The 24,934-nt window shown below is 45.5% G+C and overlaps 2 protein-coding genes across 6 annotated transcripts in view; one reads left to right on the forward strand and one right to left on the reverse strand.

The window, feature by feature from the left end:
- BTD (biotinidase) overlaps nt 1-24,934 on the forward strand; it is a 50,955-nt gene that overhangs the window by 13,320 nt on the left and 12,701 nt on the right. For 2 of the 5 annotated variants that reach the window (XM_029213626.1, XM_029213621.1), the window contains exon 2: nt 22,973-23,237. In XM_029213626.1, the coding sequence (XP_029069459.1) occupies nt 22,977-23,237 (261 nt within the window). In that variant the 5' untranslated portion in view covers nt 22,973-22,976. Of the gene's footprint in view, nt 1-12,309; nt 13,021-17,867; nt 23,238-24,934 lie in introns of those variants that run through there. The other 3 variants (XM_029213625.1, XM_029213623.1, XM_029213624.1) reach the window with 3 other exon arrangements.
- On the reverse strand, nt 5,113-7,445 carry LOC114890190 (zinc finger FYVE domain-containing protein 1-like). The gene is given in 5 exon segments (XM_029213618.1): nt 5,113-5,436; nt 5,439-5,889; nt 5,932-6,669; nt 6,671-7,133; nt 7,136-7,445. Coding segments are annotated over 5 exon segments (2,286 nt in total).

A 24,934-nucleotide genomic window follows, 5' to 3' on the forward strand; every position in this document is an offset into this window, starting at 1 on the left:
TTATTTTTGTCTGCATCGGGTCTTAGTTGCAGCATGTGGGATCTTTTGTTGCGGTTCATGGGCTTCTCTCTAGTTGTGGCACATGGACTGCAGAGCACGTGGGCTCTGTCGTTGTGGTGCACGGGCTCCAGAGCACATGGGTTCTGTAGTTGCAGCACATGGGCTCACTAGTTGTGGCGTGTGGACTCAGTAGTTGCGGCGTGTGGGCTTAGTTGCCCCGTGGCATGTGGGATCCCAGTTCCCCGACCAGGGATCGAACCCACATCCCCTGCATTGGATCCCTGCATCCTCTTAACCACTGGACCACCAGGGAAGTCCCTAGGAAAGCAATAGACTTTTGTATATTAACATTTTATCCTGTAACCTTGCTATAATCACTTATTAGTTCCAGGAGGGTTTATTTTTATCAGTTCTTTCAGATTTTCTACGTAGATAATCATGTCATCTGCAAAGAAAGACAGGTTTATATCTTCTTTCTCAATCTGTATGTCTTTTATTTCCTTTAATTGTCTTATTGCATTAGCTAGAACTTCTAGTACAATGTTGAAAAAGAATGGCAAGAGGGAGCATCCTTGTTTTATACCTGATCTTAGTAGGAAAACTTAGTTTTTCTCACCATTAAGTATGATGCTAACTGTAGGTTTTTCGGTAGATGCTCTTGATCATGTTGAGGAAGGTCCCCCCTCTATTCCTAGTTTACTGAGAGTTTTTATCATGAAGGGTTTTGGATTTTATCAAATGCTTTTTCTTTTTTTTAAATTTAATTTTATTTATTTATTTTTTATACAGCAGATTCTTATTAGTTATCTATTTTATACATATTAGTGTATTCAAATGCTTTTTCTGCATCCAATTTTTCTTTTTTAGTCCATTGTTGTGATGGATTACACGAACTTATTTTCAAATGTTGAATCAGCCTAGCATGCCTGGAATAAATCTCATTTGGTCATGGTGTATAATCCTTTTTGTAAATTATTGGATTGGATTTGCTAATATTTTGTTGAGGATTTTTGCAGTTTTATTTTCTTGTAATGTCTTTGTCTGGTTTTTGCATTAGGGTAATGCAAGCCTCATAGAATGAGTTTGGAAGTACAGTTGATCCTTGAACAACACGGGTTTAAATTGCATGAGTCCACTTATACGTGGATTTTTTTTTCAATAAATACTACAGTACCACACAATCTGCAGTTGGTTGAATCCACAGATGTGGAACCTTGTGTACTGAGGGCTGGCTCTGGGACTGGAGCATCCGTGGATTTAGTATCTGCAGCAGATCCTGGAACCATGGATACCAAGGGATGACTGTATGCTCTCTGATTCTGTCTTCTAGAAGAGATTGTTAAGAATTAGTATAATTTCTTCCTTAAGTGTTTGGTAGAATTTACCAGTGAACCTATCTGGGCCTGTTTTACATGTTTTGGAAGGCCTGCTGTTGGACAGGGCTGGGTCCCAGGGTGGCTGGCTGTGTGGCCCTGGGGGATACAGGGCTGGTGCCCATCTGCTGATGGGCAGCTAAGCCTCCAGCACTAATAGGGTAGAGGGAGGACTCCGGAATGGTGCTTGCTAGCACTAGTGTCCTCGTGGTAGAACAAGTACCTCAAAATGGCTGCCATCAGTATCTATGTGCCCTGGGGGACCCCATTTGCCTCTTGCCTCTCTAGGACTCTCTAAGATCAGCAAGTGGGTCTGACCCAGGGTCCTTTCAAATTATGCCTCTGCCCTGGGTCTAGGAGCCTGTGAGATTTTGCTTGTGCCCTTTAAGAGCAGAGTCTGTATTTCCTTCAGCCCTCTGGATCTCCCCTATGCAATCCGCACTGACTTTCAAAGCAAAACTTTCTGTGGGCTCATCTTCTCTATGCAGGACCCCTGGGCTGGAGCCCAGTGTAGGACTCAGACCCTTCACTCCTTGGGGAGAACCTCCACAATTGTAATTACCCTCCAGTTTGTGGGTGTTGACTAAACTGCATCTTTGCCCCTCCTACCAGCTTCCTGTGGCTCCTTCTTTATATCTTTAGTTGTAGAAAATCTTTTCTGCTAGCCTTCAGCTTGTTCTCATATAGTTGTTTTGTAAATAGGTGTAATTTTGGTGTACCCAAAATGGGAGGAGGTGAGCTCAGAGCCTTCCTACTCTACCACCTTGGTCACACCAAAGCTTAGATTATTGATCTTAGATCTCTTTTCTTTCCTAATATATGTATTCAATACTGTTCAAAATATCCCTCTTTACACTCCTATCACTGCATCTCACAAGTTTTCATAAGTTGTATTTTCATTTAGTTCAAAATATTTTAAAATTTCTCTTGAGATTTCCTCTTTGACCCATGTGTTATCATAGAAGCAAGTTGTTCAATCTCCAAGTATTTGAGGATTTCCCAGTTACCTTTCTGTTATTGATTTCTAGTTTAATTCCATTGCGGTTTGAATGCAGACATTGCATGATTTCTGTTCTTTAGAATTTGTTAAGGTATGTTTTATGGCCCATAATGTTTTCTGTCTTGATGAATACAGGATATTTCATGCAAGCTTGAGAAGAATGTGTATTCTGGTGTTATTGGATGAAGTAGTCTATAATTATATCCAATTATTTTTTTGAATTTTTTTTTTTTTTTTTTTTTTTTTGTGGTACGCGGGCCTCTCACTGTTGTGGCCTCTCCCATTGCGGGGCACAGGCTCCGGACGCGCAGGCTCATCGGCCATGGCTCACGGGCCTAGCCGCTCCGCGGCATGTGGGATCTTCCCAGACCGGGGCACGAACCTGTGTCCCCTGCATCGGCAGGCGGACTCTCAACCACTGCGCCACCAGGGAAGCCTTATTTTTTTGAATTTTTGAAATTTATTTAATTTATTTTTTTATACAGCAGTTTCTTATTAGTTATCCATTTTATACATATTAGTGTATACATGTCAATCCCAATCTCCCAATGCATCACACCACAACCACCCCCCTGCCACTTTCCCCCCTTGGTGTCCATACGTTTGTTCTCTACATCTGTGTGTCTATTTCTGCCTTGCAAACCGGTTCATCTGTACCATTTTTCTAGGTTCCACATATATGCGTTAATATACGGTATTTGTTTTTCTCTTTCTGACTTACTTCACTCTGTATGACAGTCTCTAGATCCATCAACGCCTCTACAAATGACTTGATTTCGTTCCTTTTTCTGGCTGAGTAATATTCCATTGTATATATGTACAACATCTTCTTTATCCATTCTTCTGTCGATGGGCATTTAGGTTGCTTCCATGTCTTGGCTATTGTAAATAGTGCTGCAGTGAACATTGGGGTGCATGTGTATTTTTGAATTATGGTTTTCTCTGGGTATATGCGCAGTAGTGGGATTGCTGCGTCATATGGTAGTTCTATTTTTAGTTTTTTAAGAAACCTCCATACTGTTCTCCATAGTGGCTGTATCCATTTACATTCCCACCAACAGTGCAAGAGGGTTCTCTTTTCTCCACACCCTCTCCAGCATTTATTGTTTGTGGATTTTCTGATGATGCCCATTCTAACTAGTATGAGGTGATACCTCATTGTCATTTTGATTTGCATTTCTCTAATGGTTAGTGATGTTGAGCAGCTTTTCATGTGCTTCTTGGCCATCTGTATGTCTTCTTTGGAGAAATGTCTATTTAGGTCTTCTGCCCATTTTTGGATTGGGTTGTTTGTTTTTATAAAAATTGAGCTGCACGAGCTGTTTATATATTTTGGAGATTAATCCTTTGTCCGCTGATTCATTTGCATATATTTTCTCCCACTCTGAGGGTTGTCTTTTTGTCTTGTTTGTAGTTTCCTTTGCTTTGCAAAAGCTTTTAAGTTTCATAAGGTCCCATTTAATTTTGTTTTTATTTCCATTACTCTAGGAGGTGGATCAAAAAAGATCTTGCTGTGATTTATGTCATAGAGTGTTCTTCCTATGTTTTCCTCTAAGAGTTTTATAGTGTCTCGTCTTACATTTAGGTCTCTAATCCATTTTGAGTTTATTTTTGTGTATGGTGTTAGGGAGTGTTCTAATTTCATTCTTTTACATGTAGCTGTCCAGTTTTCCCAGCACCACTTATTGAAGAGACTGTCTTTTCTCCATTGTATATCCTTCCCTCTTCTGTCATAGATTAGTTGACTATATGTGCGTGGGTTTATCTCTGGGCTTTCTATCCAGTTCCATTGATCTATATTTCTGTTTTTGTGCCAGTACCATATTGTCTTGATTACTGTAGCTTTGTGGTATAGTCTGAAGTCAGGGAGTCTGATTCCTCCAGCTCCATTTTTTTCCCCTCAAGATTGCACTTCTATTCAGGGTCTTTTGTGTCTCCATACAAATTTTAAGATTTTTTGTTCCAGTTCTGTAAAAAATGCCATTAGTAATTTGATAGGGATTGCATTGACTCTGTAGATTGCTTTGGGTACTATAGTCATTTTCACAATATTGGTTCTTCCAATCCAAGAACATGGTATATCTCTCCATCTGTTCACGTCATCTTTGATTTCTTTCATCAGTGTCTTATAATTTTCTGAGTGCAGGTCTTTTACCTTCTTAGGTAGATTTATTCCTAGATATTTTGTTCTATTTGTTGTGATGATGAATGGAATTGTTTCCTTAATTTCTCTTTTTGATCTTTTGTTGTTAGTGTGTAGGAATGCAAGAGATTTCTGTGCACTAATTTTGTATCCTGCAACTTTACCAAATTCATTGATTAGCTCTAGTAGTTTTCTGGTGACATCTGTAGGATTCTCTATGTATAGTATCATGTCATCTGCAAACAGTGACAGTTTTACTTCTTCTTTTCCAATTTGTATTCCTTTTATTTCTTTTTCTTCTCTGATTGCTGTGGCTAGGACTTCCAAAACTATGTTGAATAATAGTGGCGAGAGTGGACATCCTTGTCTTGTTCCTGATCTTAGAGAAAATGCTTTCAGTTTTTCACCACTGAGAATGATGTTTGCTGTGGGTTTGTTGTATATGGCCTTTATTATGTTGAGGTAGGTTCCCTCTATGCCCACTTTCTGGAGAGTTTTTTTTTTATCATAAATGGGTGTTGAATTTTGTCAGAAGATTTTTCTGCGTCTATTGAGATGATCATGTGGGTTTTATTCTTCACTTTTGTGGGGGGACATTAAAGGTCACCAGGCTTTTTATTGCCATTAAAGCAGACTCGGACAGGATGGTCCCAGCCTCGAGAGGGGACAGCCTGGCGGTCATGGGAACACTCATCACAGAAGCCCTGTCTGCAGGCCCAGCAGTGGTACTTGGAAAGCTTGACGCTGAACTCCTTCTGGCAGTTGTGGTAGTGCAGGATCTCATGGTCTGGTACCCAGTACACCGGCCTGGCCGCATCCTTCACCAAACCTAGTGGTATGTCATTGGCCGTCACCACGGCTCCCAAAGTGTCCTGCACGGACTTGCCCACCTTCCAAGCAATCAGCATCCCACCCTCACTGAGGTACCCTGTGCCTCAGTGGCATCTAACTGAGAATTCCTGGCTTCATAGCAGTTGTCACACACCCGCATGGGTGCAGGGCCCCAGCCCCACTCCGGCACTGGCCGGGTCATGGGTGAACAGCTGTCTCAGAAGCCCTCCCCCCAGGCCCGGCAGTGATGCTTGATGTCATTATCTTTAAAGGATGTAGCACACTTGTTGCAGCTCAGGATCTGGGAGTTGGGCCTCCAGTAGGCAGGGGCGATCTGGTATGTCAGCCAGGATGTCACAACCTTGGTGGGCCCAAGGCTAAGCTCAGACACCGACTGAGCCATGAAGTTCATCCCATCCAAGAGGCGCTGGGCAGCATTGTTGTTGTCCTTCTGAAATCCATTAGTTCCAGGCCACACATGCACAATCTCTGTCTGCACCACTGTGTCCACAGGATATTGGTTCCCAAACCAGTACTGCCGGCTACAATAGACCACGCTGCAGTTGGGACATTCGATTACGTACCCAGACCAGGCATATTTTGCGAGACCCATCCAGGGGGAGTCGGTTGAAGCAGCCGTCTTGGGCACCACGCTGACTTCATTGCCTCTCTCGTAGCAGGCCTTGCAGGTAAAAACCCGGTTGTCATACTGGTGAGAGTATCTGCAGTGGCTTTTGGCTTCATGAGGTACTCCTTCTTTCCCGTGATTCATGCTGTTCTTACATCCAGCCCCACAGCTGAGGCACAGGACGGAGCAGGTGAAGTACTCATCTGGAAAAAGGGAGCTGTGTGCCATCTCATCATCGGGGATCTCACCGCTGAAGCGGTCGCTGAGGGCCTTCAGAGCTTTGAAGATGATCCCCGGGTGCCGGGGAGAACGGGTGGTGTTATTCTCTAGTTGTTGCTCCAAAGCACGCCGAAGACCAGAAAAGTCTGTGGGAGGATTGTATGTCCTCGTTCCCTTGTAACGAATAGAACTGGAGACTTCAGGGAAGCGGCCCAGCTTCCGGAACCGGTCCTGGATGAGCTTCTCGGGCACCTCGGAGGGGTGATCAGAGCCCAGCAGCTGAGCGTGCACAGTCTCGTGGAAAACGATAACAGCAGGGCCCAGGGTGGACAGGGGGACATCCAGGCCACAGCGGGCAGTGGTAGCCTTGAGCTCCTTGGTGAAGTGCTTCAGATAAGCTTCTGAGGCGTCCCCAAGGAACTTGAAGAGGTCATTGTGCAGTCGGTCTGCATGAGTTCGATAGATGACGAGGCCTAATGGCCAGGACCTTAAGCAGTACCCGTGTTCTCTGGCTTATATTCACTGTAGCCCCTAAGAGCCCTTCTGTGTCTATCACTGCTACTTTGTGGACTGGGTCATATGCCGCCCACACTCCAACAGTGCAGGACTCCTGGGCAGGGGAGGTTTTGAAGACTTCCCGGCCACAAAAGAAAGTGTGGTTGAGGGTATGAGACTTCTCATCCCCAGTATTTCCAAAAATGGAAACCACTTTCAGATGCTGATAGGGTTTGCAGTCCAATTTCCTAATAAAGTCCTCTTCATTCGTTACCTGAATTTCTTCATTCTCATCTACTAGGAGGAAACTCACAACCTTCTCAGTCATCTTCTTCGTCTTGGTGTCCTCATCCATCCCTTCTTCCTCCAGCAACGCCTGTACCTTAGCCACATGGTACACAGTAACAGGTTGCCTCCTTTTGTTACCCCCAGAATGAGTCCTCTCTGGCACTCCAGGAACAAGTTGATTTTACAGGTCTGGCACCTCACGTCTGCTGTCTGCTTCATACCTGGAGAACGCCCACTGGGGCCCTTGCAGGGGTCACAGTAAGGGACGTGGCCAGCTTTGAGTCTGATCCGCTCATGGTTTCTCAGGCGCTCCTGCCACTGGAGCTTCTCCTCGCAGCGGAGACACTGCAGGCTGCAGCACTCATCACACTTGGAGACGGCTTCGTCAGTCCCGCTGCAGGTGTAACTCTCCTGGCACCACAGCCCAGGGTTCAGGCCCTTCTCTGCTGGGGAAGTCTGCGCACTCATATTCAGACTGAGAAGGAAAGCATCTACAATATAACGGTACCTGGGCTTTCCCCAGAAGTGAAGACAAAGGCGTTGAGTCTGAAGACTGAGCACAGCCTCCACAGGGTTCTGAACACCCTTAAAAAAATGTTTTTAAAAAAACATTCGATGTCCTATCAGAATTCTTCACACATTTACAAACGTTCGGATGTTTAATTTTCTGCTGCCAAGCCTCCTGGATCAGCAGCAATGTTGACTTGGCTTGATAGTTTCATCCTCCATAAAGTGCAGGCAAATATATGGTTAAAATTAACTTGAGAGGGTCTGTTATGGCTATCTGAGAGAGATCTGATGGGTTCACTGAGGTGGGCGCATGCATGGGGCCTCAGACACAAGGTTTTGGTAATGAAAGAGAGTGGTCAGGAACTTTTCAATATTATCCAGCTTAAGTCAGTATTTCAGAGGATACCTCGACGCCTCTCTCCAGCCGGGGATTCCTCACCCTTCCTTCTTTCCGGACAACACCACCACAACCCGAGGGGCAGCAGCAAGGTCTAAGAACAAAGAAGGGCACCCCAAATCCCCCCCACGCTGGCAGAGGCCAGAGCCGCATCCATTGTTTATACCACCCCCACCGCCCCCGCCCCCCCCCCTTCCTTCCCGGGGGCAGAGGGAGCTCCAGGGCTATCACTCGTCCGGTGCAGGGCTATGCCCTTCCCTCCCCGACCGCAGCATCCCGAGAACCCTACCAAGAAGCAGCTCTGCTGTGGCGAGGAAGCGTCAGGGGATCCCGGGGCCCCAGTGGAGGTGTGGGCTGTTCCTCAGGGCACCAGTGGATCTATCCTCATCTCCATTTCCATCCCCCTCCTCCTTCACTGCCTCCTGGGGTTCCTCCTCTCCTGTTGTCAGTTAGGATCAGCTGATGTGAGTGAACTTCTCCCTGCTCCCAATTTGTTAATATGGTGTATCACACTGATTGATTTGTGTATATTGATACACAATATAAATATTTTGCATCCCTGGGATAAATCCCACTTGATTATGGTATATGATCCTTTTAATGTGTTGTTGGATTCTGTTTGCTAGTATTTTGTTGAGGAATTTTGCATCTATATTCATCAGTGATACTGGTCTGTAATTTTCTTTTTTTGTAGTATCTTTGTCTGGTTTTGGTATCAGGGTGATGGTGGCCTCATAGAATGAGTTTGGGAGTGTTCCTTCCTCTGCAATTTTTTGGAAGAGCTTGAGAAGGATAGGTGTTAGCTCTTCTCTAAATGTTTGGTAGAATTCACCTGTGAAGCCATCTGGTCCTGGACTTTTGTTTGTTGGAAGATTTTTAATCACAGTTTCAATTTCATCACTTGTGATTTGTCTGTTCATATTTTCTGTTTCTTTCTGGTTCAGTCTTGGAAGCTCATACCTTTCTAAGACTTTGTCCATTTCTTCCAGGTTGTCCATTTTATTGGCATACAGTTGCTTGTAGTAGTCTCTTAGGATGCTTTGTATTTCTGTGGCGTCTGTTGTAACTTCTCCTTTTTCATTTCTGATTTTATTGATTTGAGTCCTCTCCCTGTTTTTCTTGATGAGTCTGGCTAATGGTTTATCAATTTTGTTGTTTATCTTCTCAAAGAACCAGCTTTTAGTTTTATTGATCTTTACTATTGTTTTCTTTGTTTCTATTTCATTTATTTCTGCTCTGATCTTTATGATTTCTTTTCTTCTACTAACTTTGGGTTTTGTTTGTTCTTCTTTCTCTAGTTCCTTTAGGTGTAAGGTTAGATTGTTTATTTGACATTTTTCTTGTTTCTTGAGGTAGGCTTGTATTGCTATAAACTTCCCTCTTCATCTCATAGGTTTTGGATCATCGTGTTTTCGTTGTCATTTGTCTCAAGGTTATTTTTTAATTTCCTCTTTGATTTCTTCAGTGATCTCTTGGTTATTTAGTAACATATTGTTTAACCTCCATGTGTCTGTGTTTTTTAGGTTTTTTTCTCTATAATTGATTTCTAATCTCATAGCATTGTGGTCAGAAAAGATGCTTGATATGATTTCAATTTTCTTAAATTTACTGAGGCTTAATTTGTGACCCAAGATGTGATCTATCCTGGAGAATGTTCCTTGCACACTTGAGAAGAAAGTGTAATCTGTTTTTGGATGGAGTGTCCTATAAATACCAATTAAATCTATCTGGTCTATTGTGTCATTTAAAGCTTGTGTTTCCTTATTAATTTTCTGTTTGGATAATCTGTCCACTGGTGTAAGTGAAGTGTTAAAGTCCCCCACTATTATTGTGTTACTGTTGATTTCCTCTTTTATAGCTGTTAGCAGTTGCCTTAGATATTGAGGTGCTCCTATGTTGGATGCATATATATTTATAATTGTTATATCTTCTTCTTGGATTGATCCCTTCATCATTATGTAGTGTCCTTCCTTGTCTCTTTATTTAACATTCTTTATTTTAAAGTCTATTTTATCTGATATGAGTATTGCTACTCCAGCTTTCTTTTGATTTCCATTTGCATGGAATATCTTTTTCCACCCCCTCACTTTCAGTCTGTATGTGTCCCTAGGTCTGAAGTAGGTTTCTTGTAGACAGCATATATATGGGTCTTGTTTTTGTATCCATTCAGCGAGCCTGTGTCTTTTGGTTGGCACATTTAATCCATTCACTTTTAATGTAATTATCGATATGTATGTTCCTATTACCATTTTCTTAATTGTTTTGGGTTTGTTTTTGTAGGTCCTTTTCTTCTCTTGTGTTTCCCACTTAGAGAAGTTCCTTTAGCATTTGTTGTAGAGCTGGTTTGGTGGTGCTGAACTCTCTCAGCTTTTGCTTGTCTGTAAAGCTTTTGATTTCTCCGTTGAATCTGAATGAGATCCTTGCTGGGTAGAGTAATCTTGGTTGTAGGTTCTTCCCTTTCATCACTTTAAACATATCATGCCACTCCCTTCTGGCTTACAGAGTTTCTGCTGAGAAATCAGCTGTTAACCTTATGGGAGTTGCCTTTTATGTTATTTGTTGTTTTTCCCTTGTTGCTTTCAAAAATTTGTCTTTGTCTTTAATTTTTGTCAATTTGATTACTGTGTGTCTCGGCATGTTTCTCCTTGAGTTTATCCTGCCTGGAGCTCTCTGTGCTTCCTGGACTTGGGTGGCTATTTCCTTTTCCATGTTAGGGAAGTTTTTGACTATAATCTCTTCAAATATTTTTGGGTCTTTTCTCTCTCTCTTCTCCTTCTAGGACCTCTGTAATGCGAATGTTGTTGCATTTAATGTTGTCCCAGAGGTCTGTTAGGCTGTCTTCATTTCTTTTCATTCTTTTTTCTTTATTCTGTTCCATGGCAGTGAATTCCACCATTGTGTCTTCCAGGTCACTTATCCGTTCTTCTGCCCCAGTTATCCTGCTATTGATTCCTTCTAGTGTATTTTTCATTTCAGTTATTGTATTGTTCATCTCTGTTTGTTTGTTCTTTAATTCTTCTAGGTGTTTTTTCTTTAATTTTTCTAGGTCTTTGTTAAACATTTCTTGCATCTTCTCGATCTTTGCCTCCATTCTTTTTCCGAGATCCTGGATCATCTTCACTATCATTATTCTGAATTCTTTTTCTGGAAGGTTTCCTATCTCCATTTCATTTAGTTGTTTTTCTGGGGTTTTATCTTTTTCCTTCATCTGGTACTTAGCCCTCTGCCTTTTCATCTTGTCTATCTTTTTGTGAATGTGGCTTTAGTTCCACAGGTTGCAGGATTGTAGTTCTTCTTGCTTCTGCTCTCTGCCCTTTGGTGGATGAGGCTATCTGAGAGGCTTGTGCAAGTTTCCTGATGGGAGGGACTGGTGGTGGGTAGAGCTGGCTGTTGCTCTGGTGGGCAGAGCTCAGTAAAACTTTAATCTGCTTATCTGCTGATGGGTGGGGCTGGGTTCCCTCCCTGTTGGTTGTTTGGCCTGAGGCTACCCAACACTGGAGCCTACCTGGCTCTTTGGTGGGGCTAATGGTGGACTCCGGGAGGGCTCACACCGAGGAGTACTTCCCAGAACTTCTGCTGCCAGTGTCCTTGCCCCCACGTTGAGACATAGCCACCCCCCACCTCTGCAGGAGACCATCCAACACTAGCAGGTAGGTCTGGTTCAGTCTCCTGTGGGGTCAGTGCTCCTCCTCCTGGGTCCCAATGTGCACACTACTTTGTGTGTGCCCTGCAAGGGTGGAGCCTCTGGTTTCCCCAGTCCTGTCAAAGTCCTGCAATCAAATCCCACTAGCCTTCAAAGTTTGATTCTCTAGGAATTCCTCCTCCTGTTGCCAGACCCCCAGGTTGGGAAGCCTGACGTGGGGCTCAGAACCTTCACTCCAGCGGGTGGACTTCTGTGGTATAAGTGTTCTCCAGTTTGTGAGTCAACCACCCTGCGGTTATGGGGTTTGATTTCATTGTGATTGTGCCCCTCCTACCGTCTCACTGTGGCTTCTCCTTTGTCTTTGGTTGTGGGGTATCTTTTTTGGTGAGTTCCAGTGTCTTCCTGTCAATGATTGTTCAGCAGTTAGTTGTGATTCCGGTGCTCTCGCAAGAGGGAGTGAGCGCACATCCTTCTACTCTGCCATCTTGAACCAATCTTCACTATTTTTTTAAATGGTAACTTTATAATATATATATATATTCTTAATTATATTATTTATTTTTGGCTGCGTTGGGTCTTCATTGCTGCATGCGGGCTTCCTCTAGTTGCGGCAAGCGAGGGCTGCTCTTCATTGCGGTGTGTGGGCTTCTGATAGCAGTGGCTTTTCTTGTTGTGGATCACAGGCTCTAGGTGCATGGGCTTCTGTCGTTGTGGCACACGGGGTCAGTAGTTACGGCTCATGGGCTGTAGAGTGCAGGCTCAGTAGTTGTGGCGCACGGGCTTAGTTGCTCTGTGGCATGTGGGATCTTCCCAGGCCAGGGCTCAAACCCATGTCCCCTCCATTGGCAGATGGACTCTTAACCACTGTGCCACCAGGGAAGTCCAAATCATAGTTATTTTTAATTGCTGGTCTGATCATTCCAACATGTCTGCCACATCTGACTCTGGTTCTGTTGCTTGATGTGTCTCTTCAAAATTTTTTTTTTTTTTGCCTTCTAGTATGCCTAGTAATTCTTTTTTGAAAGCTGGATATGAGACATGAGGTACTGGGTAGAGGAACTGTAATAAATAGGCATTTAGCGGTGCTGGCCAGGTGTGGAAAGTGAGAAGTGCTCTTTTGTCCTGTGGTCTATCTTTTAGTGAACTTGACAAGTTCATGCTGCCCAGTCTAGCCCACCTCTCTGGTGGGACAGGATGGCTAGAGGGGGCTGGAGTTGGGTGTCTCCCTCCCCCTAGGTCGTTTAGGTTCTATAAAGCCCCAATAGGTTCACTGTGCTAAAACAGTTTCTTTTGAGGGCAGGCCTCCTGAGGAACAGTGCACTCTGGCTGCTTTTCCGCTCTTTCTAGCCGCAGAGATTATCTCCAGCTGCACTGCGAGGACCGGGTACAGCTCCTACAGGAAGAACTCAGAACTGTGGGCACACCCTGCCAAAGCCGGGCTCCCCCGAAGTTCTTCACTCTTGGACCTGTCCACCCTGAGCCTCCAGCAACTGGTCAGTTACAGTTTAGCTTTTCCTGTACTGGTACTGGCTCCACTGAGGTTTCTGCTCACAGGTTTCTACTCAGTTAGGTTGTGATTTTTTGTATTCACCTGTCTGTCTCTCTAAATTTTGGAGGCAGCAGTTTGCCCTGTGGTCTCAGTTCTCAGATGTATCTAAGAAGAGCTGTTGGTTTTCAGTGTGTTCACATTTTTACTTGTTAACATATAAGAAGAGCTGTTGGTTTTCAGTTTGTTCACATTTTTACTTGTTAACATAGAATGGCTGCTTCCAAGCTCCTTATATGCCAGACTGGAAACCAGAAGTCTCAACTGTTTATTTTTTTCCTTATGTTTTTCATTTAGTAGAAAAACAGTGTGACATTAAGAAAACATTTTAAATCTCCATAAGATGACCTGTCATGTTTTCAGTTATTCACATTCTTTTCCAGTCTTTGTTCACATGTATGCATGTTTTACTTCGCTATTACCACTGTAAACAGAGAAAAGTTTTCACCATGTTTGTTGAGCATAGCTATCTTTAAAATTTTTACTTAATATTCCACCTGGTTTGTATATATTTTCATAGCTTTCTTCATATTGGATGTTAGATATTGTTTGTTTCCAGCTTTCATCTACTGGGACTTATTCTTCAATTTTAGCTAGCATCCACTTATTAAACATTAAGTGCTTTACATCAGGTATTTTCACTTCCAGTTTGTAGTTGAAGAAGTTGAAGCTTCTTTGTGTTAAATAACTTATCCGAGCTTATATAATGAGTAAGTATCAGAGCCAGGATTTACTTTTTTTTTTTGGCTGCGCCACACGGCATGAAGAATCTTACTTCCCCAACCGGGGATCAAACCCGTGTCCCCTGCGGTGGAAGTGTGGGGTCCTAACCACTGGACCACCAGGGAATTCCCAGATCCAGGATTTCAAATCAGACATTTTAAAACTCAAAAGCCCATGTTCTTTACTTCCATAGTATGCTGTCATTTCAACTGACTTTTTTCTTATTTAAATGACTTCCTAAGATAAAGTCCCAGAAGAATACTGTTTGTGATTTATAATATGAATTATTAAACTTTTTTCCCAATAAGAAAGTACTATTATTATCACTTTACTAGTTTATTTTTTTTCAAATTTAATATTTTAAAATAGTACAAGTTAATGTTTATTTTGTATGTAAGTTGAGTTTTTCAAAGTGTTTGTTTATGATTTGTTTTCTTCTTTAAATCTGTTCTTGTTTATTGCCTATTTATAAGTGTTATCTTGATGTTTATATTTTGCATGTAAATTTTAATTTATCAATCTGTTTCTTCTATTATTTTAACTGCTTCAGATTTTAGAAAGTTGTTTCATCAAACCCTTGATAGCCAATTATAATTTATTCTAGTTTTCCTAACATTCAACATGTAACTCCTGATTTTGAGTTTGTTTTTGTATATGGTGTAAGGTGTTTAATCTTATTTCCAAATTGTTGTTCAGTTATCCCAATATCACTTATTCAATCAAACTTTTCCTCTTGTTGTTCTGAGTGTGGTGGCATACAGAGAACTACCAGTAAGGCACACAAATAATTACCAGTCTGTCCAAAGCAGAAGAAAACAAAAATGCTCAGTGCCTCTAGGAAGAGAGGCGAAAGCAGAGATACTGACCATTTCTCTGCCATTTACCATGCCCTGCGTGGAGTCGGCCACGTTTGTGAGTAGGGCTAAGGTCACTCTCATTCTTGATCATGTGCTGCCCTCTAACTGCACTGCGGGTCACCTACAGCTTGCCACCATGCTTGTGTCGAGAGCATCCTCCACAGGTACTCAGAGGGACAGCATCTGGACCCATTTGCCTGCCTTTTGCTGTTTCTCTCTTGGTGAGCTTGACTGTGCCTCTCCCCAGCAGATACTTCCTGGACCCTCCATAGGAGAAGGTGGCCTTTGGCATGTTTTCTCTAGTGCTGTGTTTTACCTTAGATTTTTTTGTTGTTTCTTTTACTCTTCCTACTATTATTCATTCTCAGTGTTTCCAGACTATCCTATTAGGGATTGTTCTTTTGACTTGGGGACCACGGTTTCCTGGCTCTAATACCCATTCCATTGTCCTCCACGCTCTGCATGCAGGGCATCCTCACCATCTTGCTGGTCCTGTGATCTGGGTGTTTCAGTCCCGAGCACTGGCAGACAAGAGCACAGAGGTGATGGGACGTGGTGTCGTGATGTTTGGCCCACCATGCCCTTAGAGATGTTTTATCCACCATACATTTAATTCACAAAGAACCTTTGCATTGCCCCCACTTCTGAGCACATCTTCCCTGAAAAATTTGACCTGTGGTTCTAGGGCATCATATTTTCCATGGGCTGATTGTGTTTCTCCATGTCCAGTCTTCAGGTCCTCATTCCCTAGAAGGTGCTTCTTCTGATGACTCTAATTGAAGGTAGTCCAACAAAGAAATGGGGGAGAAATTTCCCAAGGGCTTTTTTTTTTTTTTTGTGGTATGCGGGTCTCTCACTGTTGTGGCCTCTCCCGTTGCGGGGCACAGGCTCAGGACGTGCAGGCTCAGCGGCCATGGCTCACGGGCCCAGCCGCTCCACAGCACGCGGGATCCTCCTGGACCGGGACACAAACCTGCGTCCCCTGCATCGGCAGGCAGACTCCCAACCACTGCGCCACCAGGGAAGCCCCAGATAAGCTTTTGAGAAGAAATCTGATACACTTCTGCAGAATATAATTGGAAGATTTTTCAGATTACCTATAAATGTATAATTATATTTATAAATAATTATGTTAAAATTTTTAAATTAAAATTTATTTAAATTTATAAATATATTATACATTATTTACTTATTCATTTAATTCCTACATATTTCTTTATTCATCTTATGTAGTTACCTAATGGAATATCTATCTCTTACCCCTGTTCTAGTCTTTTAAAATCAGGAACCTTATTTAAACAAATGAAAACCAGTAACAACCTGGTTCTACAGTGATGTTCCTGTCAAGGCAAAGACAAGCACTTAATCCTTTAACCGACCTGGACCAGATTGTTTTGGGGACTTTTTTCCCCCCAGTTTGAGTATTTAAATACTTTGCTGGTCATTTCCACTAATGTGGTGGGAGCACTTTGAAATCTGCCCACATTCTCTCAGCCCTTTTGTTGGAGAAGCACCTGGGAAATAAAGGTGATGGTTCTGACTCATGTCGTTCTTTGACGTGAGGGGAAGATAGTGTCAGAATGTACCTGCCTTTACCCTCCAGCCCAGTGGCTCTGCAGGTGACCCCAGGCCAGGAGTATCAGCACCACCATCACCTGGGAACTCATTAGAAAATGCATATTCTAGGGCCCTACCCTAGGTCTGCTGAGTGAAAACTTCTGGGCAAGGGGTCCAGGGAACTGCATGTTCAAGCCTTTCAGGTGCCTCAGCGTCAGCATCCCCATTTGAGAACCACTGCTCTGGTCTGACCAACCAGTCTCTCCCTTGTGAGGGTACTTTGAATTTCTGTTGAATTCTGCTGCAGCTGCAATGAAGACACCACAGTGGTCTTTGAAGGTCTGACTGATAAGTTACCCCCATCTTGAACATGTACTGGGAGGGTTGGACCAGGAGACAGGAGAGTTGCTTTCCATTCTGTTCTCACCACTAACTAGTCCTGGAGGATTCCCTCTTCATGAAAATGGAATTTTACCATCTGCTTTCATTGCTTTATGTGACAGGAAGATAAAATCAAGCAGTGGATGTTAAAGTGGTTTGAAAACATTAACATGTAACATAAAATGCAACGTGGCAGCCATGTAAAAATTTGTCCCTTTGGATCCTTTACCTCAACTAGATTTCCCTGTGAAGAGTGCTGTGCATCTATGGATGGGTTGCATTGCTTTGCACACCCACTCACATCTATGGGGTGTACTGCTGTAAGAAATCACAGCAAATTTAGAACCTGTGAATATAGAAGATGAAATAGGTCCTAGGAACATGGCAAATAAAAAAATAGCTTTCATGAGACCCAAATCTTGGAAAGTCAAATGTTGTCTAGTTTTTTCACTGTAAAAGAGTTAGGTGGGGAAAAAAGAGATAGATAAAGTGTTAGGAATGGAAAGGAGGAAAAAGCATCCATTTACTTCTTAAGAATGACCCACTCTTGCGGCGCTTCAGCGCAAATCCCCACGTGGGTAAGTGGTACTCCGTTGGCCCACAGGGTGGCAGTAGCGGACCTGGAGGGGTCTCTTCTTTGGAGCAGAGTCTCGTGGGCGCTCTTTTCTGTCTGCACAACAAAGTGAAGAAAAGAGACTTCTTCCATTAAACACCTGTGCATTTCAGGGGGAAGTTTTGTCTTAAATAATGAAGGTGATTTCCCATTTGAGGAAAAGAAAGGTGACATATTTAGGTTCAAGTGCCACGATTGCTCATTCGGTGTTCTAAGAGAAATTACTCCCGTCACCAGAAAGGGGCCCCAGTCCAAGGCCTGGTCCACGGTTACACTTTAGTATGTCACTCGCTTTTTGGAGGTAACAGCTGGAATGTTTTATAATAGTGTTTATTTTTACTTGTTGACAGTTTGCTTTATTTATTTATTTATGGCTGTGTTGGGCCTTCGTTTCTGTGCGAGGGCTTTCTCTAGTTGTGGCAAGCGGGGGCCACTCTTCATCGCGGTGCATGGGCCTAGCACTATCGTGGCCTCTCTTGTTGCAGAGCACAGGCTCCAGACGCGCAGGCTCAGTAGCTGTGGCTCACGGGCCCAGTTGCTCCACGGCATATGGGATCTTCCCAGACCAGGGCTTGAACCTATGTCCCCTGCATTGGCAGGCGGACTCTCAACCACTGGGCCACCAGGGAAGCCCCTGGAATGTTTTTAAAAGAAAAATGACAATTTACCAGTTCAGCCAGGAGTTCCTGGTAATTTACTCACTGTTCCATGTAAGTTCAGCCTTGAACCTCAGCATCACCCTCACTCAGTTGCCACCTGACACACACCCCTGAGGCATCAGAGTCTTGGTGGTGGATGGTTTGCACGAAGCTGTTCAAGCTACAACACTGTGGGGCTTTACATTGTTCCAGGGCTGGTCATGGACCAGGTCACTAGGCACAGAGGCAGAGAACAAGAGGCTTTCTGGGAAATGAAGGTCTCTTTGGGGTTTCTTTAAATTCAGATTATGTAAGTTAGATGCAGATGAGCATTTCTCCTGCTTATGTAAAAGGATTTAGACAAGGAAATCACAAAACTCATGAGAATGGGTTTAGAACTGTTTGGAACTTAACAGTATTTTTCATGGCATCCTGTCAGATACACGTGGAAGTGTATACTGTGCTCGCTCATAATGACTTAGCTGGTCCCTCAGCTTTGTTCCACAGGATATGACATTTCCTCTGCCAACTTCCCAATCATGGGGCTGTCATTCTCCTTCACAAGAGTGACAAGATCTTTTATTAAAATGATCAGTATGTTTATATATAAAATTTTAAGTGTATATACCTGCCTCTGAAATTATCTTATTAAGAATACCTTCATAATAATCCTTTCATTTTATTGCAAAAGACACTATTGTAATAGCATGGCTAGGAAGGAAACACAGCTAATTTTCAAGGTGACTCATTTAGCAAGATGGAAAACAAAAGTTCCTTGTGTGTAAAAATATCTAGTGATTGACATGTTACCAAATTTCCACAAAACAGATTTCCATGTAATTTAAGACTTGGATTTTTTTTCCTCATAGATCATAAGAACCCTCCTGACCAGGATTAGTGTCAAGGGAGCATGTTTCTTTATGAACTGAGAAGCAGAGGCTTCTGTAGGGCGGTGAGAAGACCAGGATGCTTTTGCATGAAGATGTCACTCCAGCAGTGCTGTCCCCACCCCAGCAATGATTTCCTGGCTCAGCTCTCACTCTGCAGGCAGCGGGGAATTCTGAGCAGAGGAGCGTCTTGATTGACCCAGGCTTTAACTGGATCTCCACGGAGATGAGGCTGGAAGAGAGTGGGGCGCTGTGGGAGCTGCCGGTTATCTCCCTCTGACTTCATTTTCTGCCGCCTTCCGTGGTCCCTGGTCCCTGGTCCCAGCCCACCGCTCTCCTGGCTGCTTCTTGAACCACCCGAAAGCTCCCAGTCGGGCCTTTAGAGCGAGCAGCCCGCTGCCTGGGACCCTCTTCCCCCGGCACCTACGGGCCTCCTCTCGCACCTTCTTCGGACGCCGGCTTCTCCTGGAGCCCGTCCAGGTCTAAAACCTACCCCCACCCACGCCAGGCCCTCCCTGCCCCCTCCCCGTGTTTATGGCTCCTTCGTACTTATTGCCAAATGACACGTTAGGTGCAGTCAGTTGGCAATGACAATGGGGTTAACGTCCCAATAAACCCATCGTAAGTTGAGAATATCATGGGTCAAAAATGCATTTGATACACGCAGCCTCCCGGACATCCCAGCTCAGCCCCGCCCACCTCACACGTTCTCAGAACACTCACATTAGCCTGCACGTGGGCAGAACCCTCTAATGCAAGGCCTAGTTTATAATAAAGGGTTGACTATTTCACGGAGTTTATGGAATACTGCACTGAAAGGGAAGAACTGAATGGAGTGCGGGTCTGGATGGTTGTCAGTGTATCAGTTGCTCACCCCCGTGACTGGGGGCTGCAGCTGCCCTGCCCAGGATCAGAGAGAGGGTCGTACTGCATGCCGGACCCCCAGGGAAAGTCCACATTCTGAATTCTGAGCACGGTTTCCACTGAACGCATATGGCTTTCGCACCATCGTAAAGTCGAACCATCACGAGTAGGGGGACGATCTGTGTTGATTGTGGCAGTTTCCTCATACATGGGGAGGGTCCACTCTGAAGGGCTAGGCGCCTTCACTGCTGGGTCCCCGACGCCTGCACCTCCGCGGGTATCACGTGGATGTTGAAGTGAGCGCGGTCCCGGCCCTGCCGTCTCCCGCCCCCGCCTCAGTGGAGCTCAGGAAGCAGGATGTGGGAGCACACTGTCACCTCAGTGGTGCCTTCACGCTGGGCCCTTCCTGGATTTTAGACTCCCGCCAAATGCCTACGATGGAAGGAGGTTCGAAGCTAGCTTTTCAGACTGAGCACACATCTCCAGCCACCATTCTGTTTATGGTCCAGGCCCTGCCCTGCTCAGCAGGTGGATCTGTTGCTGGATCACCAAGAACCTCGTGACTCCCAGGGAGACCCCGGCCCCTCAGCCACTCGGTGAGCGCCATCCTGAGCCAGCACCGGGCCACCTGTGCCCTTGCATCCTGTCGCCTGCCAGCACCTGCTGCTGCCATCCAGGCCTTTCACAGCCCCTGCCACGTAGAGAGGGAAAACCAGAACTCCACTCTTCAGCAAGGGTGCACTGTGGTGCCTATTTTTATTTTAATGACTCATTCTCTCCTACCTCATTAGGCTTGCTTCTTTCAAGGGGGAATACCTGGCTGAATCTGCATAACCCCTTATTATTGACCTACCTCTGTTCACGCAGAAATGATTGCCACTCACGGCTCTCCTACCAGGCTCTTTTTGTAAATAATCTAAATTTATTTTCTCAAAATAGAAAGGGGATATCTTGCTGGTTCCGCAATTTCCTTGTTTTGCTGGACTGCAAGGCCCTGAGATTTTATTTATTTATGGCTGCCTTGGGTCTTCATTGCTGTGCGTGGGCTTCAGTAGTTGTGGCACGCAGGCTCAGTAGCTGTGGCGTACGGGCTTAGTTGCTCCACGGCATGTGAGATCTTCCCAGACCAGGGCTCGAACTCGTGTCCCCTGCATTGGCAGGCGGACTCTCAGCCACTGCGCCACCAGGGAAGCCCAGTCCCTGAGATTTAAACGAATGTTCTTTGTCCCCACATCAGCGGCATGCAGCTCTTAGCTGAGGAAGGAGGACCCTGCAAACGCCGCTTTCAGCTCCAGGACCTCCTGACCTGCCCCCACCGGGTCCTGGTTCATGTGCTCCCCCCACCACCCGGCCTTGTTTCCCCCCTCTTAGTGAGGCCATGACCTTATACTTTAGAAATATTGCGAATTTGACTTTGAAGATGAAAGCTTTCCCCTCAAACCACTCCCCATTATCATCATTCTGAAACCAGAGCTGGAATGGGAAACCGATTTTGAGACTTTAAAAATTATTCCCTGCTGGGACGTAGAGACTGTCATACAGAGTGAAGGAAGTCAGAAAGAGAGAAACAAATACCATATATTAACGCATATATGTGGAACCTAGAAAAATGGTACAGATGAACCGGTTTGCAGGGCAGAAATAGAGACACAGATGTAGAGAACAAACGTATGGACACCAAGGGGGGAAAGCGGGGCTGGGGGGGATGAATTGGGAGATTGGGATTGACATATATACATTAATAGGTATAAAATAGATACCTAATAAGAACTTGCTGTATAAGAAAAATAAAATAAAATTCAAAAAAAATTATTCATTGCTGGTCTTCAGAGGCAAAATTCAGATAAGAGAGCTTATCAGTTATACTTCCGTTTCTACTCAAAAGCTCATGGCCGCTCACTCAAAGGCCTCTTGATCTGATCTTCCAACACTGCTTACAGTGCCCCAGACTGACGGCAGCACGCCCTGGAGCCTGGCATTTGGATGGAACATTTCTTCCCTGAGGAGAGAAGTGACAGTTTGAGACAGGGCGGGGTTGGGATGGAGAGCGCTGCTCACCCTGAGAAGTATCTGAGTTTGCGAGGATTCTGACTGAGCACCCCGAGTCCGTGGTCTGCTGCTGAAAATACTTATGGTTGCTTTTGTTTCTGGAACTTTGAGAGAAAAAGAAATTTGTGGCGGCCTGGGGGGTCTGGTTTTGAAATGCAAACACGGGGGTTCTGAGTCAGACTTGGGCAGGGTGGCATTTTGTCTTTAAAGAGCAGCAATGTGGTTCCTCGATTTGTCTCTGCTGTCTTGACATTTAGTTGGATTCCTGGGCAATTGGTTGGCCCAGGCACATCTCCACGGAGCACGGGGCCTGGCCTTGGCACTGCCTGGCAAGTCTGTGTGCTTGGGGAGGGACTGTGGCTGGGAGGCCAAGCCAATTTTCAAGGCAGAACTGTGTGTAAAAACACCCAGTGACACATAACTTTTAGAAATTAAAATGCCTATTCTTGGGAAAAAAAGGCACACAGAAGTGTCATTGAAAGTTTACTTCTAATCTCTTACGGTAGGAGCTACAAAGCTGAGTTTACTTTCTAGAAAATTCTAGTTTATTTTCTAGAAAGTTGCATTTTATTACTGCAAAGGGATTTTATTTCCAAATGAGTATGGTTTTTTTGAGCAGGAGTTTTGGAGTCCCAGAAACAGAGGTTGAGAAGGTGATGGGGTGCAATGGCAATTCTCAAGTTCAAGGAGGGGGAAAAAGTCATGCTTTGATGGGGAGACTTCTTTTTGACTGTCCATAACCTGGCATTTAAGTAGAAGTCAGCAGTTTCTCTGCACCAAGTTAAAGAATGTGGTGCTGGGTAAAGGGAGGCTTACGCTTTATATTCATCACTAACCAAAGAAAGGCAGGGAGAATTGTGATCCATCAGGTTTTTGTGGCTAAGATAGCCGAGCTGTATTATTAGGATCATGACAGTCCCAGCTGGTATAGATGGCTGACCTGTAGTATGTTTGTGTGTACTGAGGGCAGGCGGTGGGGTGTGGAGTATGTCACAGAGTTATCTAAAATAATTAGAATAGTTATTATTGCCTAAATCTGAAGTGTGCAACTAGAAGAGTCCTGCTGGGGAAGCAAATCGTGGCAAACATTGGGTCTGTTGTGGAAATGTTCTAAAACCAGACTGTTAACACAGTGAGCCATTTTAAACGTAACTCGCTGCGTGTTTGGAGAGAAACACATACCCTCTTATTAGGAACCTGAAACTCTTTGAGCTGCAGCATCACAGCCGGTGAGTCTGATTGCCGGGATTAATCAATCACAGCTGCGCAAGTCCCAATCTTGGTGGGATTCTGGATTCAGCTGTTTTCTCCTTGCCCCATTGCGTTCTAGATTGATGGTCTGCATTATGTCTGGAGCCAGCCGTCAGCTCGCTCTTCTCCTCTGCGGCTGTTGCGTGGCTGCCCTGGGGGCCCAGGCCGAGGAGCGCTGCCCGGCTGAGCGTCACCAGGCTGCCCAATACGTGGCTGCCGTGTACGAGCACCGGTCCATCCTGAGCCCGAACCCGCTGGCCCTCACCAGCCGCAAGCAGGCCTTGGAGCTCATGAACCAGAACCTCGACATCTATGAACAGCAAGTGACGATCGCAGCCCAAAAGGCAAGAAGCGCTCCCGGGTCAGCTTGTTTGCAGAGCAGGGCAGATTAGCCCTTGGTGTTGCGTTTCCCTCTGGGAATTCAGCCCAGCCAGTAAAGATGAGCTGAATGAGTCCATTGGCTGGAGTCCCGCTACTGAGAGGGTGGCCTGCATCAGCAGACCCTCCAGGGCTGGGAGGAGTGCAGAATTTGGGGCCCGCCCTAGACTTGCTGAGTCAGAATGTACATTTTAGCAAGATTCCCCAGGTGATGCTTCCCCTCCAGCCTGGGAAGCCCAGAGCCAGGCACGTGGCAGTGCCAGAAGAATCGCTCAGTTGCTTGTAAACAAATGTGTATGCCCGGCTCCCACGCCTGCAGAGTCAGCTGGGGAGCACGTCGGGGCGCTGGGATTTTTTAAGGTTCCCTGGTGGATTCAGATGTGCAGAAACATCTGAAAGCCAGCAGGCACGACGGCCTCTCATGCTCTCGGAGGCTTTCAAGGATAACTAAAGTAGTAAGCGGCCCCAGAGCTGTGTTTGCTGCCTCCCGATGACGTGGGGCTCCTTTCTGGTCCCCGCGCCAGACCCCGAAGCCTGAGAGCTCAGTCCAGACAGAACCCAGCCTAGCGGACAAAGGACGCCGGTGCCGCCTTTGTGAAGGCTTCCTGCGCGGCCCCTTTTCCGCTCCTGCCGGGAAGGGTGGGGCAGACGGGGAGGTGTGGGAGCCAGAAGTCTCTGTAGGAAAATGGCCTGCTGGGAGGGCAGTCTGGCCTTGAGCCCCGGCAGGGGTTGGGGGGGAACCTGCCCGGCTGCTTGAGGAAGCCCTGCTCTGCCCTGCCTGGGCAGCAGGCGGGCTTCCTGCGAGCAGAACGGCTGTGTCTGTGAGTTAAGCGGGCAGACCTGTGGTGCCTGCAGGTCCTGCCCAAACAGCCCCTGTCTCTGTTCTGGGTGGTCAGCACTGCCTGGACAACCACTGGCCGTCGCTACCTTTTAAAATGTAGCCTGTAGTACCTATATATGTAACACACAAATGTTGGAAGGGCGCTTAAAGGCCCGGTCCAGCTGTTCTGATGGGTGACACTGCTCTTTTTTTCCCAGCCCGACGTCCAGCTTCCCCTGGACGCCTCCAGTGGCCCAGGACTCACTGTCCACTTGAGGACAGTGGGAACTTCTGGAAAGGGCTTCCTTCCCATGAGCAACAATCAGCCTCCCTGTAACTGCCACGCATCGTCCTGTCCTCCTAGCCAAACAGAACAGACTGAATCCCATCCCACACACGCCATCTTTCCCAGATCTGAGGACGGCCCCAGCATGTCTCCCAGGCTGTGTCTCTCCAGTCCCATCCACAGTTCCCTGAGGGTTGCGGTTCCAGCCCTGTCCCCCAAGACTTTCCGGGTTACGTCTGTGCCCTGAGCTGCACGCGGTTTTGTCGAGGGCAGGGCGGAGGAAACCTGCCACCGTTCTCATCCTACGTGTTGTCCCCAGAAGGAAAGCTTTTGGCAGCCACACCTTGCTGTGGGTTCATCAGGGGCTTGCTGTCAGCCAAAGCCCCTGAGCCCTTTTCACACAGACACACACGCTGCCGTGGCTGTCCTGTACTTGTGAGGTTAATTTATTTAACCCGAGAGCAAAGCCTCACATTTATGCCATTAAATTTCATCCTGGTGGGCTATTTGGGGATCTTCACTGACAGACATCCTGCATATCAGTTACCTTCACGTCA

Source organism: Monodon monoceros, unplaced genomic scaffold (genome assembly GCF_005190385.1).
Source record: "Monodon monoceros isolate NGI ecotype Baffin Bay Population unplaced genomic scaffold, NGI_Narwhal_1 Super_Scaffold_11, whole genome shotgun sequence".
Lineage (NCBI taxonomy): Eukaryota > Metazoa > Chordata > Mammalia > Artiodactyla > Monodontidae > Monodon > Monodon monoceros.